The 14,962-nt window shown below is 36.7% G+C and overlaps 1 protein-coding gene across 1 annotated transcript in view; it reads left to right on the forward strand.

The window, feature by feature from the left end:
* Nucleotides 1–4,465: 4,465 nt before the first annotated feature.
* Nucleotides 4,466–14,962, forward strand: part of abcc4 (ATP-binding cassette, sub-family C (CFTR/MRP), member 4) — a 28,760-nt gene continuing 18,263 nt past the window's right edge. Inside the window, 8 exon segments of the mRNA XM_043242255.1 lie at nt 4,466–4,695; nt 6,236–6,346; nt 8,721–8,841; nt 10,595–10,819; nt 11,115–11,204; nt 12,410–12,573; nt 13,652–13,777; nt 14,287–14,536. Of these exon segments, the coding sequence (XP_043098190.1) occupies nt 4,610–4,695; nt 6,236–6,346; nt 8,721–8,841; nt 10,595–10,819; nt 11,115–11,204; nt 12,410–12,573; nt 13,652–13,777; nt 14,287–14,536 (1,173 nt within the window). The 5' untranslated portion in view covers nt 4,466–4,609.

Genomic DNA, 14,962 nt, shown 5'->3' on the forward strand with positions numbered 1-14,962 from the left:
TCAACAGCTGCTCCCCTCGGCCAAGAACACATTATGTAATGTTTCAGCTAGTATCGGTTACATTGATCATTTAATTTAATAACTTATTAGGTCAATATAACAACAATCTCATATCAGGACCATAACGAAATCTATGCAAAATTAATAGGCTGCAAAAATAGCCATGTTCTTAAGAAACTGTAAATGGTACAAAAGGGGTTAACACGGTGTTTTGGGGGAATATTTAAAGCTGCAGTACGTAACTTTTTTTGTTTAAAAAAGATCCAAAAACGAGAAAATACATAACCAGCCAGTGTTGACCTCGCATTACTTTAGCTCGGTTCACAGCTGTTAGCTTGTAATAATGTTTTCTCATTTGAGTGGAAGAGCAGGTTTTCGCGGGAAATTCGAGCGTGGCGCTGCGTCATTACGTCATGTCTGTAAACATAAAGGTTGAGTTCCGGCTCGCCTGCAGGATGCGCATTTAATTGTAGCCTATTCTCATAGCAGCTGGAATAATAATAATAAAATAATAATAATAATAATGTCAAAAAAAATATTTTGATGGCGGATTGTAATCTAAATGTAAAGGATTATATAAAACAAATTAAATTTTATTCCGGTTTTAAATGTGCTTCTGATTACAGATAGCCTAGGATTACGCAAGATTTGCATTTTAAAGAAAACCAGTTTGAAATGAGCATAGTTTGCTTTTTGGGTTGAAAGGATTTCTTAACATGAAATTCGAATGATGTGACAATCGGAGACCGGACAGTACAGAAATTTAAATCTACACGTTAATACACACTATACTCACGTTATACTGATGTTGTTAATATTAATCATTTGAGAATAAAGCATAACAATACGCTGCATTACAACCCACGCATTGGATATCATTCCGCAAGAAACTGCAATACCAGGTTGTCAAACATAGATGGCGACAAAGAGGCAAAATGTACGGACTGTAGCTTTAACATAAAAAAAAATACACATAGAAGTACCTAAAAAGTACGTGCGTGATGATTTTATTTTAATTTTTGATGCTTTATTTTACTGCTAAAGTGAATTGATTTCAGCAAGGTAACATTTCGAAATGTTAGGTGAAGTGTCTATATGTTTTTACCTGATCTTGGATCTCGTTTTGTGTGTTTATCTAAAATGCTTTCAAGCTTTACAAGATCTCATGGGATAATGCACTTATTTTATGAGCTGCAGATTTTGTACGCTAAAAAGTCAAAAGGCTTGTCTGTTTAAATCTGCTGTATGAAACTGATCTATATATTACATAAATCAGACCTAAAACGCACAATTGTTCCACTGAACATGTTACAGAGACATTCCCTCTTATACCTGCGGGGATGGACGACTCAAAACAGCCTGCGGTTGTTTGCAGGTGAGCTGTTGCTGAGTGATACAAGGTCATCGGGAACGTCAAACAAAATATCTGCCACCATAGCAACCACACAGATTCCCTCGAGGAGATCCCTGTGCTGAGGCAAATTAAACACGTTCATCACCTCCAACGTGCAATTATGTTGTTGCAAATTACATTTGTGAAATGAATCTTGCCATATGAAATGGAAAAAGTGGCGGTTTTATGATTGCAGAATAATTCAGATGGGGCAGATCGAAGCACGCTGACTGAGGTATGCAGTTATTCATCCTCAGGAAGCGTAAAGGTCACAGACCTCGCTTCACCGTGACGTAAGGCTTTGACTCGTTAGATAAATATGAAAGACTTTAGTGATTCACACAAAGCTAGTTTATATTTGCTTGCCAGCAGAATACCTCCGCGGTTAACTAAGGATAAAAGATTTACCTGTTCATGACAGAACGCTGGATCTTGCACCGTGATGACATTCCCAGGAAATTTGATAGAAAAAAAATTAACATGACTGTACATGCAACGCAGCACGCTAATTTGAGTTTTGAGACCTTGAAGTATGTAATTTGTGATGCTCAGACAGAGGTATGGTTACAGGAATATTTCGCCAAAAATGAACATACCTCAGGCCAGTCAGGATGTAGATGAGTTTGTTTTTATTATCAGAACAGATCAGCTTTCATTTGTCGCCTGTGGATCCTCTGGAGTGAATGGGTGCCGTCGGAATGAGAGACCAAACAGCTGATAAAAACATCAAAATACACCATAAGTAATCTACACAACCCCGGTACATCAGTTAATGTCTTGTGAAACAAAAAGCTGTGTTTGTAAAAAAAATTAATAAAGGTGTTTTAAACTGTTGCTTCTGACCAAAATATCACTTTCTCTAGTGAAAAAGTCCATCCTCTGAAAAAATCTCGTCCTCTCTTATCAAAATCCAGATATTTGTTTACAGTACTGAAAATTGTTTTGACATGCGCATACTTCTCTCCTGATTCAGACAAAACAATCTTTTTCACTGGAGAAAGGATGCTATTACAGAGGACTCACATTTTAGCAAACGTTTGAATTAAAAAACGTTCTAGTGGTGGATTTGTTTCTCACAAACACATTTTGTTGGTCTAACTGACGGACTGGAGTAGTGCGGATTACTTGGGGATTATTCCTTTTCAACTTATCATTCTGACGGCACCCATTCACTGCATAGGATCCATTGGTGAACAAGTGATTTAAAGCTACATTTCTCAAAATCTGTTCTAGAAACTCATCTACTATATAAATGGCCCAAGGTCGAGAACGTTTTTAGCCAATTTTCATTTTTGAGTGAACCATGCCTTTAAAAGTTGGCCTCTTTCAGTTCGGTACACATAAGATATGCGAAAAATGGTATCTGCTTCATAGTATAAATTACGGCTCAATATTTTTGACCTAGAATGAAACTCTTGCCCGTGAGAGCAGAAAGGAATCCATAAACTTGTGTTTTCAAACTCTGGAATGAAAAATTGGTTTCCGACAGGACCCGCAAATTCCCGGGTAATCGCCAGATTCTATTATAAAAACCAAAATGCTGCTGATCCATGTTTTATTGCTTCTTTTCTGAGTCAGGTTTGCAGCAGAAATATGTAATCCCTTACTGGAACTTGGCCTTTGGTGTAAAGTTCATATTTAAGTCGTTTAGCAAAGTAATAATGACTCAACGGCTTTCTGTGCGGCACAGAGCATGATATGAAAGTCAATCATTCCTGATGTACAGTAACTCATCCTTGCTGATTATGTTTGAATGAATCTTGGAGACTATAGACAAGGGCCTCTCTTCTCGTGTGTGTGTGTGTATATGTGTGTGTGGGTCTGTGTCTGTCAGCATTACCTTTATCAGAGTAGCGGCCACCTGCTCTGTCTCATTGTGGGTCTCTCATCTTCTGTCTTTTCAGTGATTTATCTGTTTCGGAAATCCAAGAAAGAGAGACAGACAGAGGAAGGAAGAGAGAGAATGAACACACAGCGCCTGTTGCTGTATGCTTCTCTCACAGACGAATGGGATCGATGCGTGATTGGGTTAAAAGGGAATTTTGTCAGAACATATTTGAAATTCACTTAAAAATGTAGGTCCTTTTGAAGTGTTGAATGAATTGCTTAATACAGTTTTATTTTACAAACAACATTTTGGTCTTTTCTGTGCTTTTATGGTCCCTATTTATTGTGCCTATTAGATTAAAATATGCTCACTATAAGTACTAATATGTACCTTTAAGGTACCGAAATGGACCCTTTAGGTACAAACATGTTTCTTTCGCCCCAGTGACAGCTTTTATACCTTTATTTCTGAGAGTGTGTGAAAAACCTCAACCCACATTATTCATATAGCACCCTTTGTATTTAAAATAAGGGAAAAGCCATATGGCTTTGGAACAATATATGGATAAGTTTTTTTTTTTGAAAATTTCCATATATTCCAACTATTTGTTTTGCGTTGCTTTCTTGTTTCTCTCTTTTTAGACACTAATTAAAGATGATTGCTTCCAGCACACTGCATGAGTGGGTTGTGTATACAGAGCTAATAAAGAACAGATGGTAGACAAGAAGCCTCCTCACCCAGAAGTACCTTCAATGCACAATTACACAATCAAAGCTACAAATACACATTTCTTTCTCTCATCTGCCCGTCGTAACCTTATTTACCTTATTTAATAAAACAATTTCTGCTGTTTTACCCTTAGCTCGCTTAAACAAATCCTATTATGGTGAAGGTTAGGCTTATGAATATTAATCAGCCGGCGTGACGTTAGCTCAACTGAACCAATTAGTCGAAGCTGGTAGAGAAGTGGGCCGGTCAGCGACGGCAGGCTCCTGAATATTAATTAAGTCACTTGACGCAACCTCAAAGAGGGTTACCAAGCAACGCAACTATGCTCTGATTAATATTCATGAGGTAGGTCTTCGCCGTAGTAGGATTCGTTATCCGGTCCGTTTGTTCTTAAGGTGCGCGTGAAGAACGTAAACGTCTTGCCTATTAACCCCCGCTGAGCCAATCGCGCGCGAGCTGAGGATTGCCGAGCCAATGAGCGATCGGTCAGGGGCGGGGCTTACGCCTTGCGCTCACAGTAGGAAATGAAGGGCTTACCTCCGCCTGGACTCGCCGACATGTGCGCGTTAGAAAGTTACACAACAGTTTATAAGGTAAATGTCCCTCACTGATCGTAGGTTATGCGTGGGGGACCGGTGTCCGGCTGAACTACAGGGAGCATGGCGATCGATATGGAGCCAATAAAGAGAGATGCGAAGAGTAACCCTTCCGCCACGGCTAATCTCTTCTCACAGATATTTTTCTGGTGAGTTTTTATGCCTGTTATAAAGGAGGAATAGAGAAGGGGGACAGTTAACTTACTTGACCAGCGTTATGGACTATAAATGTGTTTTCACTTTAAAATGATAACCCCTTGTCAAAGAGTTTAAGCTATGGGGTTTTCGTTTCGTTTCTTTTCGTTTATGTACATTGTCTGAAACTAAAGACATTAGTTCAGCCTTATTGAGAGGATTTTAGGTGTCTGCCCATCAGGTGTGTATCTTATCCAGTGCTTTGTTACATGTGGAAAGCCGGTTCTGTTCATCACCCACTTCTTTTTCTTCCTGACAACTTCTCCTGCAAATTAGACATCGGAGTTTTCCAGTATTTTCCCCCCAGTATTCATTCTAACAGCTTTCAGGATCTGACATGATAAAAAAAAATTGTATTCATGTTAGTTTAATACATTTCTGAATTATTATTTTTTTTTATAAAAAAATATATTTGTTTTAATTTTATTTGAATGTAATATTTATCTTTAATGATTATGGAAATTCTTGAAAAGACTTAAGCTTAATCTTTACTTTTTACATTTTTCTATCATTTTTTCCAGATTTATTTATTTATTTGACCCCTCATGTATCAAAATTATTTTTAAGACCTCTACTCTGTTCATAGGTTCAAATATTAGATGTTTTTTGAAAATGTAATTACATTGCTTTCTTGTCACAGGACAAATATATGACCTCTTGCTTTTTGGTTACACCACACTGACTTTGATTTAAAGGGTGAAAAAAAAGTGCCCATCTTCAAAGCCCTTTTATCTGTTTATTTTGGCATATTTAAATGTAATCTTGTTTTTAATTATTCATTAAAATTAATTAATGAATGAATTAATATATGTTTATATATATATATATATATATATATATATATATATATATATATATATATATATATATATATATATATATATATATATATATAACATTTTCTTGTCACAGGACAAAAATATTATTTAAAAAATATTATTTAGCAAACATTTGCCCGTTTTCTGTTTCAGACAAAACCATTTTTTTAGAGTTTTCTGTCTTTTTAATCTGTTTCTTTTTTTTTTTTAAATCCCTGAACAGTTACCACATTAATCAGAAAATCTTAAAAACTGTCTTTAATTCAGAAATAAAAAAATAAAAAAAACAGGTTCATCTGTCACATATTAATGTTTTTGATGTTTTTTGCATTATTTTACGTTGTTATTCAATATTATTTTATTTAGTTCATGATATGGGCTCATAAGCAAATCCGTGTCAGACAAGTTTTTAGTTTTTTTTTTTCCCCGACCCTTACCTCTCAGGAACACTCTGTGCATCGTTGATAGAAGAGAGCACCCGTTACATCATTTTAAAGAGATTGCCTACCTGCACGTATACATGATTGTTAGTTTAATTACTTTAACTGTCACGAAACATGTGGTTTGTACACTTTAGGCGGTTGTCGTCGCTCGTCAATAATTCAGCATCCTTTGCCATGCACATTTAAAGCCTTCTATTGACCAAATCCTCTTTTCTCTTCTTGCTTGACATCAGCTGGCTAAACCCTCTTTTCCGTATCGGGTCCAAGAGAAGACTTGAAGAAGATGACATGTATAAAGTGCTTCCGGAGGATGGGTCTAAGAGACTCGGAGAGGAACTGCAGAGGTGAGTAAGCCGCTGGGAATAAACCGACTAATCAACATGCTCTTCTCAAACAAACCCTCAGAGTATTTTCGGTGAAATATGAGAACGCAGGCCGGTGTGGGTCCCAATAGGTGTTGGGAAGGAGAGGGCTCATCAACCGCGTCATGCAATCTTGAGTTTTGTGAGCATCTCTGTAATCATTCCTACATTAACAGCGTATGCAAATTGAAATGAAGGAAGTTAAGGCTGGTTTAGTATTCGTTGAATGATTTGTGGTTGGGCACGTGGGACCTGAGATGTTGAACTTGGTGATGTGGATTAAGATCAGGCCCGGTAACCCAGGAGACGGTATGCTTAAAATCCTCAAGGGGTGTCTCAAGAGCTTGCAGCAGATTTCTCTCTATTGTAAAGACAGAAGCACTGTCGGGCAAAATATACTGTAAGTTGGCTTGGATAATCAACCAGGTGAAGAGTTAGACATTAAGATGGTTATATTTAGGGTTGTTTGCACTGATAACCTGCGGAGCCGGAACAGAAGGGCAGATCATTTGCTCTCTTACAGGAGCAGGAGTTTTGGCAGCGAGTGCAGACAGCAGGGTGTGAGGGATGACGGCCCGCCTGGTTTTCCTGATCACTTTCATTTCGTAGCGCAAGGGAAAATACCCTGAATTTAAAGCGACTAACTACTCATTACGTAAACCGCTACTACTAAAGTATTTACAAGCAGCTAGTTAAGAGTGCGTATGCATGTATGCGCACGTATCTGTATGTACCAACATGCATGCATATGTATATATGCATATATAAATACATATGTAAAAAAATATATATGTTTATATGATATATACAAAACATGGTTTGGAAAATGGATTCAGGGTGTACTCTCCTATTATATAAATTTAGTACATTTTTAACCCAAAAAAAGTTCGTACTGCAGCTTTAAATGAACTTTAATACAGTCATCCTTGTCTTGTTGCAAGTTGTCGCGTTGTCTTTATAAACATTCATATAAATACAGTCTGAAACATCTTTCCTTTTTGGCTTCTAGGCAGTGCAGCTTTTTGGATAACGGATGAAGCAGTTTAGTGTTTAAATAAACAGCAAATAATTTTTTTATATCACTTTTTAAGTGATGCCGCCTTTATAAAAGCTTGCCAATAGTCCCAATTATTCCTATTTATTGTCAATCAGTAATTATTTAATTATTATTAAGTATACATTTTTATAAGTTCATGTATTCCCTGGTAATCGAAACCACTGAATGGATTTTACAACCCAGTAAATTCCCAGTGTCAAGTTTATCTAATCCATTTTTTTCACTGAAATGATCATCCTATTTCACTCAGAAATACGTCACCTTCCAGAAGTACAATGGGTTGTGTAAAACGGGTCAATTCCATATTCATAAATATTTGTTACCGTGCAACCCAAGATTTCACGCTTGTTTATTTGTTCTTTTAGTCTTGAAACGAAACGCACTGCAACACATTGCTTTCTATGATTAGCTTATCCTGCAGACACATTTTTTTTTTCCCTAACCTTGAGGTTTTATTACATAGAAACGGATAAATCTTTCCCTGACCCTTTGTACTGCGTAGAAAAGCACTGATAATCAGCGGTCTCCTGCGAAATTTTTATCTCCGGCTGTTAAAGCGCGGAAATGAATGACAGCGGACACAATCCTGTCATTCATTAAAAAAGACCTCCACACACGGCGTTTCTTCAGCCGCTAATCGTGCACTTTAAAATGAATCAGTGCTGGTTCGTTTAGCACAGAGCTCTGGGATATGACACTAATTAGTGAAGCTTTTATTGCGATCGGTTGCGTGGAGCGCAGCGGGGCCTAGGCGTAAACACAAATGTTCTGCCTTGAAGTAAACTGTTATTTGCAGATGTAGAATTTACTGCCGGACGTTAAACATAATCTGAAGGGCCCCAGCAGCTGTCTTGAAGAAGCACCTTAGTTGCTTTCCTGATTGGGCTGAAATGCTTTAGGATTTGTATCTGCTGTGCCTTTTCTTGTAACCTCTATGTTGTACGTTTATATATATCATGTTGTTTGCAACACATTTTCTTGTCACCTGTTCACCGAGTGGTCCTTGGTCGTCCAGGACCGGAGCTTATTTGGTCTGCATTTTTTTTTTTTTATCCTTTTAAGCCGCTTAATGCATAATCGAGATTTATTAATCGAAAAAGCCGACACAAAGTCTCTTGTAGACTTTTGTGGTGTTAAGTTTTTCTGTATGTTGAAATCCTCATACCGCCACGCTTAATGTGAGATGACATAATGTGGGTAATAAAGGAGGATTATAGTTGTTTTACGGCGTTTATTTCTCTCTGTGTCAGCCGAATTTATTAAACCTTATTCATCTTTTTCTTCTTCCCACGCTCGTAGCTACTGGGACCAAGAAGTGGAAAAAGCTACCAAAGAACTCAGGACACCCAAACTCACCAAAGCCATTATCAGGTGCTACTGGAGATCATATGCAGTACTGGGAGTGTTCACTCTTATAGAGGTACGTTCTGATCCAGGACTTCGCCTGATCTTTTCTATGTGGTACACAAAGTGAGGGCACTGAAGCTAGTTTATACCCCTTTCACTTGTCCCTTGAAACACTGTGAAAATATATATATATATATTACACTAATTGTTATTTGATAATATATTATATAAAGAAGCAACAGACTGGGCCATCTGACCAATCAGAGCAGAGTAGGCTCATGTGAGGGAGGGGTTTAGAGAGAATGAATCTTAGAACTGCTTCAAACGAATCGTTTGAGGAAAATGAGGTGAAGCACAGATTTTGAGGAAAAAAGCATGGCAATGGCTATGGTGGTTATCGCTTTGATCAGACATGAAAATCGTGAAGTGTGTAATTTTTATGAAGTATGCAAATTTTAGCAATTAATTTAGGTTTTTTTTGTTGGCTAAAATTTCTTTGAATAGCATAAATTGAATGTAACATAAATAACAACTTTTTCAAAATCTTTATTAATTAATTAATTCTTTTTGTTTCGCTCGGGCAGCCGTGTTTATGCTGAGATAATTCATACCCTTTAGTTTGTAGTGTGGTCCCTGAGAAATCTTCATTTGAAGGGATATCTGGCCCTTCCCCTTCCCCTCCCTCTCCCCCTCCAACCAAAAGAGAATCGAGGGGGTAAGGGCTAAAGGGTAGAAATGAGATAGTGCCTTAGTCTGCTCTGTGTTTACACTTTAAACATTTTACACATTCAGTTGATGATTCACCATCGTAACATGAATCACCTGAAGTGTTGTTTAAACCAAAGCATTTTAAAACCGCTTATAGAAGATTTCATTAAGGGTCTAGAAACCAATTTAAAGTTTGTGTTAAAAATAATAATGCCAACATAGCCTGATGTCCTTGTAGGCCGGTACTGGCTGCTGTCTTTCATTACAATATCTGATGGAAAAGCACTGCCAGGACATTCTGCTAAATATCCTCCTTTGTTTTACAGAATTACACGAGGATGCCAATTTTTTCTTTTTTTGGGGTAATCTTTTTATTAGGCAATGCGTATGAAAACGTGTTACACAATACTATGTTGCGCTCTATTGTAAAGACAGTTTACTTTCTCAAAAACTACCAAGAAAAATAAAGTAACTACTTGAGCTTAATATGTGTCGAGGCTAGGTTTATAGTAAGGGTCATGATTAGTGCCTAGTTATTATAGAAAGTACATAGCACATATATTCCCCCGTTGAAGACAAGGGACAATATTTTTATTCATTTCAGTTGATGAAACTATTGTCTGATCTCCAAGGCTCGTCTTATCTGCAACGAGCAGATTGGTTTAACTTGAGGAAGTTCTGATGGAATTATATCACTGTTATACAGTAGTATAGTAGCAGTAATAATAATACAGTTCATTTAATAAAGTATTGGGGCTCACGGATATTACTAAAGTAGTCAAACCCGTTCATTAGAAGGGGGCGATCCAATATAGTGCATCTACTTTGAGTATTCGAATTTTCATTAAACCATTAAAACAAATTCCAGAAAAATACAAACCTGTATTTTGTTTTATTTATAAACAATAAAACTGAATTTAGGATTATACTTGCCTGCATGTCAAACAGGACTGCAAAAAAATGCTACCACAATTTCCTCACATAATAAAGACAAGGGTGTGGATGTTTTTAGGAATGTGAACGTCTAATCCGTTCAGCCCCATATTGTTTTTTTACAAGTACAAAGTATCATTTATTTATCATAGTTATTATCTGATGTTTCTTCTTCCCCATTATAGGAGGTGATCAAAGTCATTCAACCTGTGTTTTTGGGAAAACTCATTCAGTATTTTGAGAGCTACGACCCTGACAACATGCCAGCGTTGTACGAAGCTTATGGATACGCAGCGGGCGTCTCTTTCTCCACTCTGGGTCTGGCTTTACTCCACCACCTCTACTTTTACCACGTCCAAAGAGCTGGAATGAAAATCCGCATTGCAATGTGTCACATGATCTACAGGAAGGTTAGATTTTCTTTAAAAAAAACAAACAAACCTGCTTTTCCAGGAAAAAGAAAAGCCAAGTGATGGATTATTGATAAGTGCCATATTCGTGTAACGTGACGTTTACGTCTAAATCTGAGGTCCTGTCTTTGTTTTGTCCAAGTGCCACATCTCTCTTTCTCTCTTTGTTTTTAATACAGTGTCTGTAGATATAAGCAATAGGACTTGATTGATTGATTGATTGATTGATTGATTGATTGATAATTCCTCATCACTGTATTTCTCACAAACCCTTTGAATTGTTTTCTTCTTTTAGGCGTTGTGCCTCAGTGCCACAGCCATGGGCCAGACAACCACCGGACAGATAGTTAACCTTTTGTCGAACGACGTCAACAAGTTCGATGAGGTAGGAAGTTTCCAGAACTTCTTTGTCTTCCTCTTAAGGGTTATAGTCATCGTCATCGGTTTCCTGTTTTTAAAGCAGGTCACTTGCAGGTTTTTTTTTTTTTTAACGGAATTAAATGTGATGCTTGTTTAATCAGGGAATTGTTCGTTTTCCAGTTAAAACATCCAAGTGATTTACAGTAAAGGGCTTGTGTTACTGGGTAACATTCAGAGCATCAGAAGAGGTCACAGATAGGCCGTCTTAACCTCTTTGGGTTATTGGGAAATTAAAATGATTGGTTAAACATATTAAACCGTTTTTATGTGTTGCGGTTTCTTACTCGCCCATTAATGAAACCAGTGGAGTCTCCAGCAGTTTACTTATCTTCATTATATCGTGTTATGTAACATTAACTTTAACGCAGCTCGGTAAACACATGATATAATTTCAAACCACGTTCATACCGTCTGAACAGTTATTCTTTGTATTTGTAGTAGGAATATCATTGTTCTGCGATCTGTCCTTGGAGGCGTTTCTCTCGCATTTACCAGCAGAGATCAGAGGGCTTTTCTGAAGAATTACAGGAAATTCTTTTTTTTTTTTTTTTTTTTTTTTTTTTTTTTTTTTTTGTTCAGTCGGAGTTATCCGGAATTAGAACTTTTGAAGTTTAAGCTTCTTTTTTTTTGTAGATTCTAAAAATAATCTCTTGGGGGTGTTTGTAATGTGATATTACAAAAGCAGTACACCGTGTCCCAAGTACTACACTAAATGGACTCATGAAACATGACATGCTACTTAAAAAATAGGCACTTTATATAAGTATACATATACTATATAAATACAAATATTGCTTATAATGTTTATCAAGGTGTTTTTAAGTTTTTTGAGCAGCAGATCAGCATATTATACTGATTTCTGAAGGATGTGATTGGAGTAATGATGCTGAAAATTCAGCTTTGCGCCACAAGAATAAATTATAAAAACGGTTCAATTGTAATAATATTTAAAAAATATCACTGGTTTTACTGTATTTTTGATCAAGTAATTGCAGCCTTGGTGAAGATTAAAAACATTCAAAAATCTGATCAACGCCAGTTTTTTTTAAATAGTTGTGTTCGCACATGTCCAAAAACATGGTTTTACTGCAGAGCCGCATCCAAACACGGTATTTTTGGTGAAGTAGTATTATGTAATCATTACCGTTTTGTTCTCATGTCTGTTCCCAGGTGACTATTTTTCTGCACTTCCTGTGGGTGGGGCCTCTGCAAGCTGCAGCTGTGATTGGTCTGCTTTGGCAAGAGATCGGAGCATCTTGTCTTGCGGGCATGGCGGTTTTAATCTTTCTCATGCCACTTCAGACCATGTTTGGGAAACTGTTTTCAAAGTACAGGTACAATCTCAGGATTACTCTGACAGAGAATTTTTCAAATTGAACGAGAGGGAAGGAATCGTAAGAAGCTGAAAGGCTTAATCGCAATCACGAGATGCTCTTCGTGTCATGGTGAATAGTGTCAAGTAGGCTTTATTCTTAAATAAATTATTTATTATCTAACTAACTATAATCTAGTAATAATTAATAGCTCAAAAGTACAGTTAGAAGAACTTTCCACGCTGAAGATGGTATATTGGTATGTTATAGTGGTTACTCTGTCCATAATGAGCTGTTAATCATCTCCAAAGAAGTCATATATAAGTAATGATTATGGTGATCAGTCTTGCTGCAGTGCTCAAACACAATAAATCGTAGTCACACGCTTAACCACATGCTCTTTCGATCTGGGGTTATGCACTCTTTTAAAATCTGAGATCAGGGTTCAGAGAATGAGATTCATCAATTAGAAAGATTTGTCCTATGTATTTGGCAGATCATTTAATTTAATTTAATAACGTTTAATATAATATAAATATACTATATACTAAATATACTATTTTTATTGACAGATGAAATATTGCAGAATTTCTTCATTTTGGTAGGACTTTATAGTAACGTTTAAATCAGAACAGTTTATTCTGAACTTTTACCAAAGAACTTCATGTATTTGTATTTTTGATAACATTTTTAATAAATACGCTAGACATTTTTTATATAAAGTGTTGTGTAATATAATGTGTGTTTGTGAGTTTGCTGGTTTTTATTGTATTTGTTATACTTTTGTTTTTTTGTCATGAAAATAGCCTACGATGCTGACGTGGCACTAATTAAAAATATTCTACTATTACTACTAACAAAAAAGATACGTTTTGTAAATTAGATCATGATGCGATTGCTTTATTAGGTATCATCTCCTAATTATTGAATTAAAAATTTATAGACAATGTTCACCAGCAATTGAAGGGGTTCATTTGAGGATATGTTTAAACAAAAGATGTGAAAAAGTAGCTTTTTTTTATTACAGGATTAGTTTTATGTTTTAGAATAGGCTATATATCTCATAAATGTTTTCTTCTTCTGTCCGTGTCTCTCACAGGAGTAAGACGGCAGCCTTCACTGACAGTAGGATACGCACTATGAACGAGGTGGTGTCTGGTATACGTATAATTAAGATGTACGCCTGGGAAAAGCCATTCGCGGCGCTGGTTAATGATGTACGAAGGTAAATGATATAGACTTATTTGGTCTGTTTACACTACTGCAGCTCTGACATAGGTCAGCAGAAATCTTGCCTGAATGATGATAGAATGATAGAATGATAGTAAACACTTGTGCCGAACTATAGACGTTGACTTAAAAGTGAACACTAACTGTAGAAGACGACTAAAGCATTCCTTAAGGCAATGCTGAGAATGCACTTCAAATGCAATCCAATGCTAGAACCAGCTGTGTTCAGATACTTTTGTACTGTGGTTCAGGACTTGGGGGAATGCCATCATGTAAGAAAAGTATGTTTTTAATAATGTTTATCACAGTTTGAAGCCATGAAATCTCAGTTTTATCCTTTGCCACAAACAATGCTTATCCGTGGTTTTGTTTGTAATGTCTTTTTAACTGAGACAGAATGAACTTTATTGTGCAAATAAACCTTGTGAAGTACTACTATGCGAGGCCATCCATCTTTTGAGACATGATAATCTTTGATACTTTTTTTTTTTTCGTTTCTTGTAGAAAGGAGATCTCAAAAATCATGAGCAGCTCTTACCTCCGTGGGCTGAACATGGCCTCGTTCTTTACGGCCAATAAAATCATCCTGTTTGTGACGTTCACCATGTATGTTCTGGTGGGAAACAAAATCTCTGCCAGCCGCGTGTTTGTGGCCGTGTCGCTGTACAGCGCCGTCCGCCTCACCGTTACTCTGTTCTTCCCTGCTGCTGTCGAGAAAGTGTCCGAGTCTGCCATCAGTATCCGGAGGATCAAGGTAATAATTCTGACAATAATCCTGCTGTCAAACCTGTGAGATGGATGGATGATCTCGGCAAAGGAGCAGTGCTCACTAGCACAGATTTAGACAGATTTGTGAACAATGTTTTAGAGAAATAGGCCTTTCGTGCACATAGACAGAGTCTTAGATCTTTGATTTCAGCTCATATACATTTATAACTGTGCTCAGTTTATATATGTGCTCACAAGATCATATAACATAAATATAATTATACAATTTATATACTTACATTTTTATGATTGTCTTATAACGCAAATGTATTAAATAAGCTTTCTATACAAAATGAAAAAAAAAAAAAAATTAGCCAAGACTAATAACTTCCTGTACCTTCCTAATAAAATCCCTGGCTCCTCTGGTTGAGCTGAAGTGCTCTAGGTGTCATTTTCAGGGTTAATTTTAGAT

This window comes from Puntigrus tetrazona, chromosome 6 (assembly GCF_018831695.1).
Source record: "Puntigrus tetrazona isolate hp1 chromosome 6, ASM1883169v1, whole genome shotgun sequence".
Classification (NCBI taxonomy): Eukaryota; Metazoa; Chordata; class Actinopteri; order Cypriniformes; family Cyprinidae; genus Puntigrus; species Puntigrus tetrazona.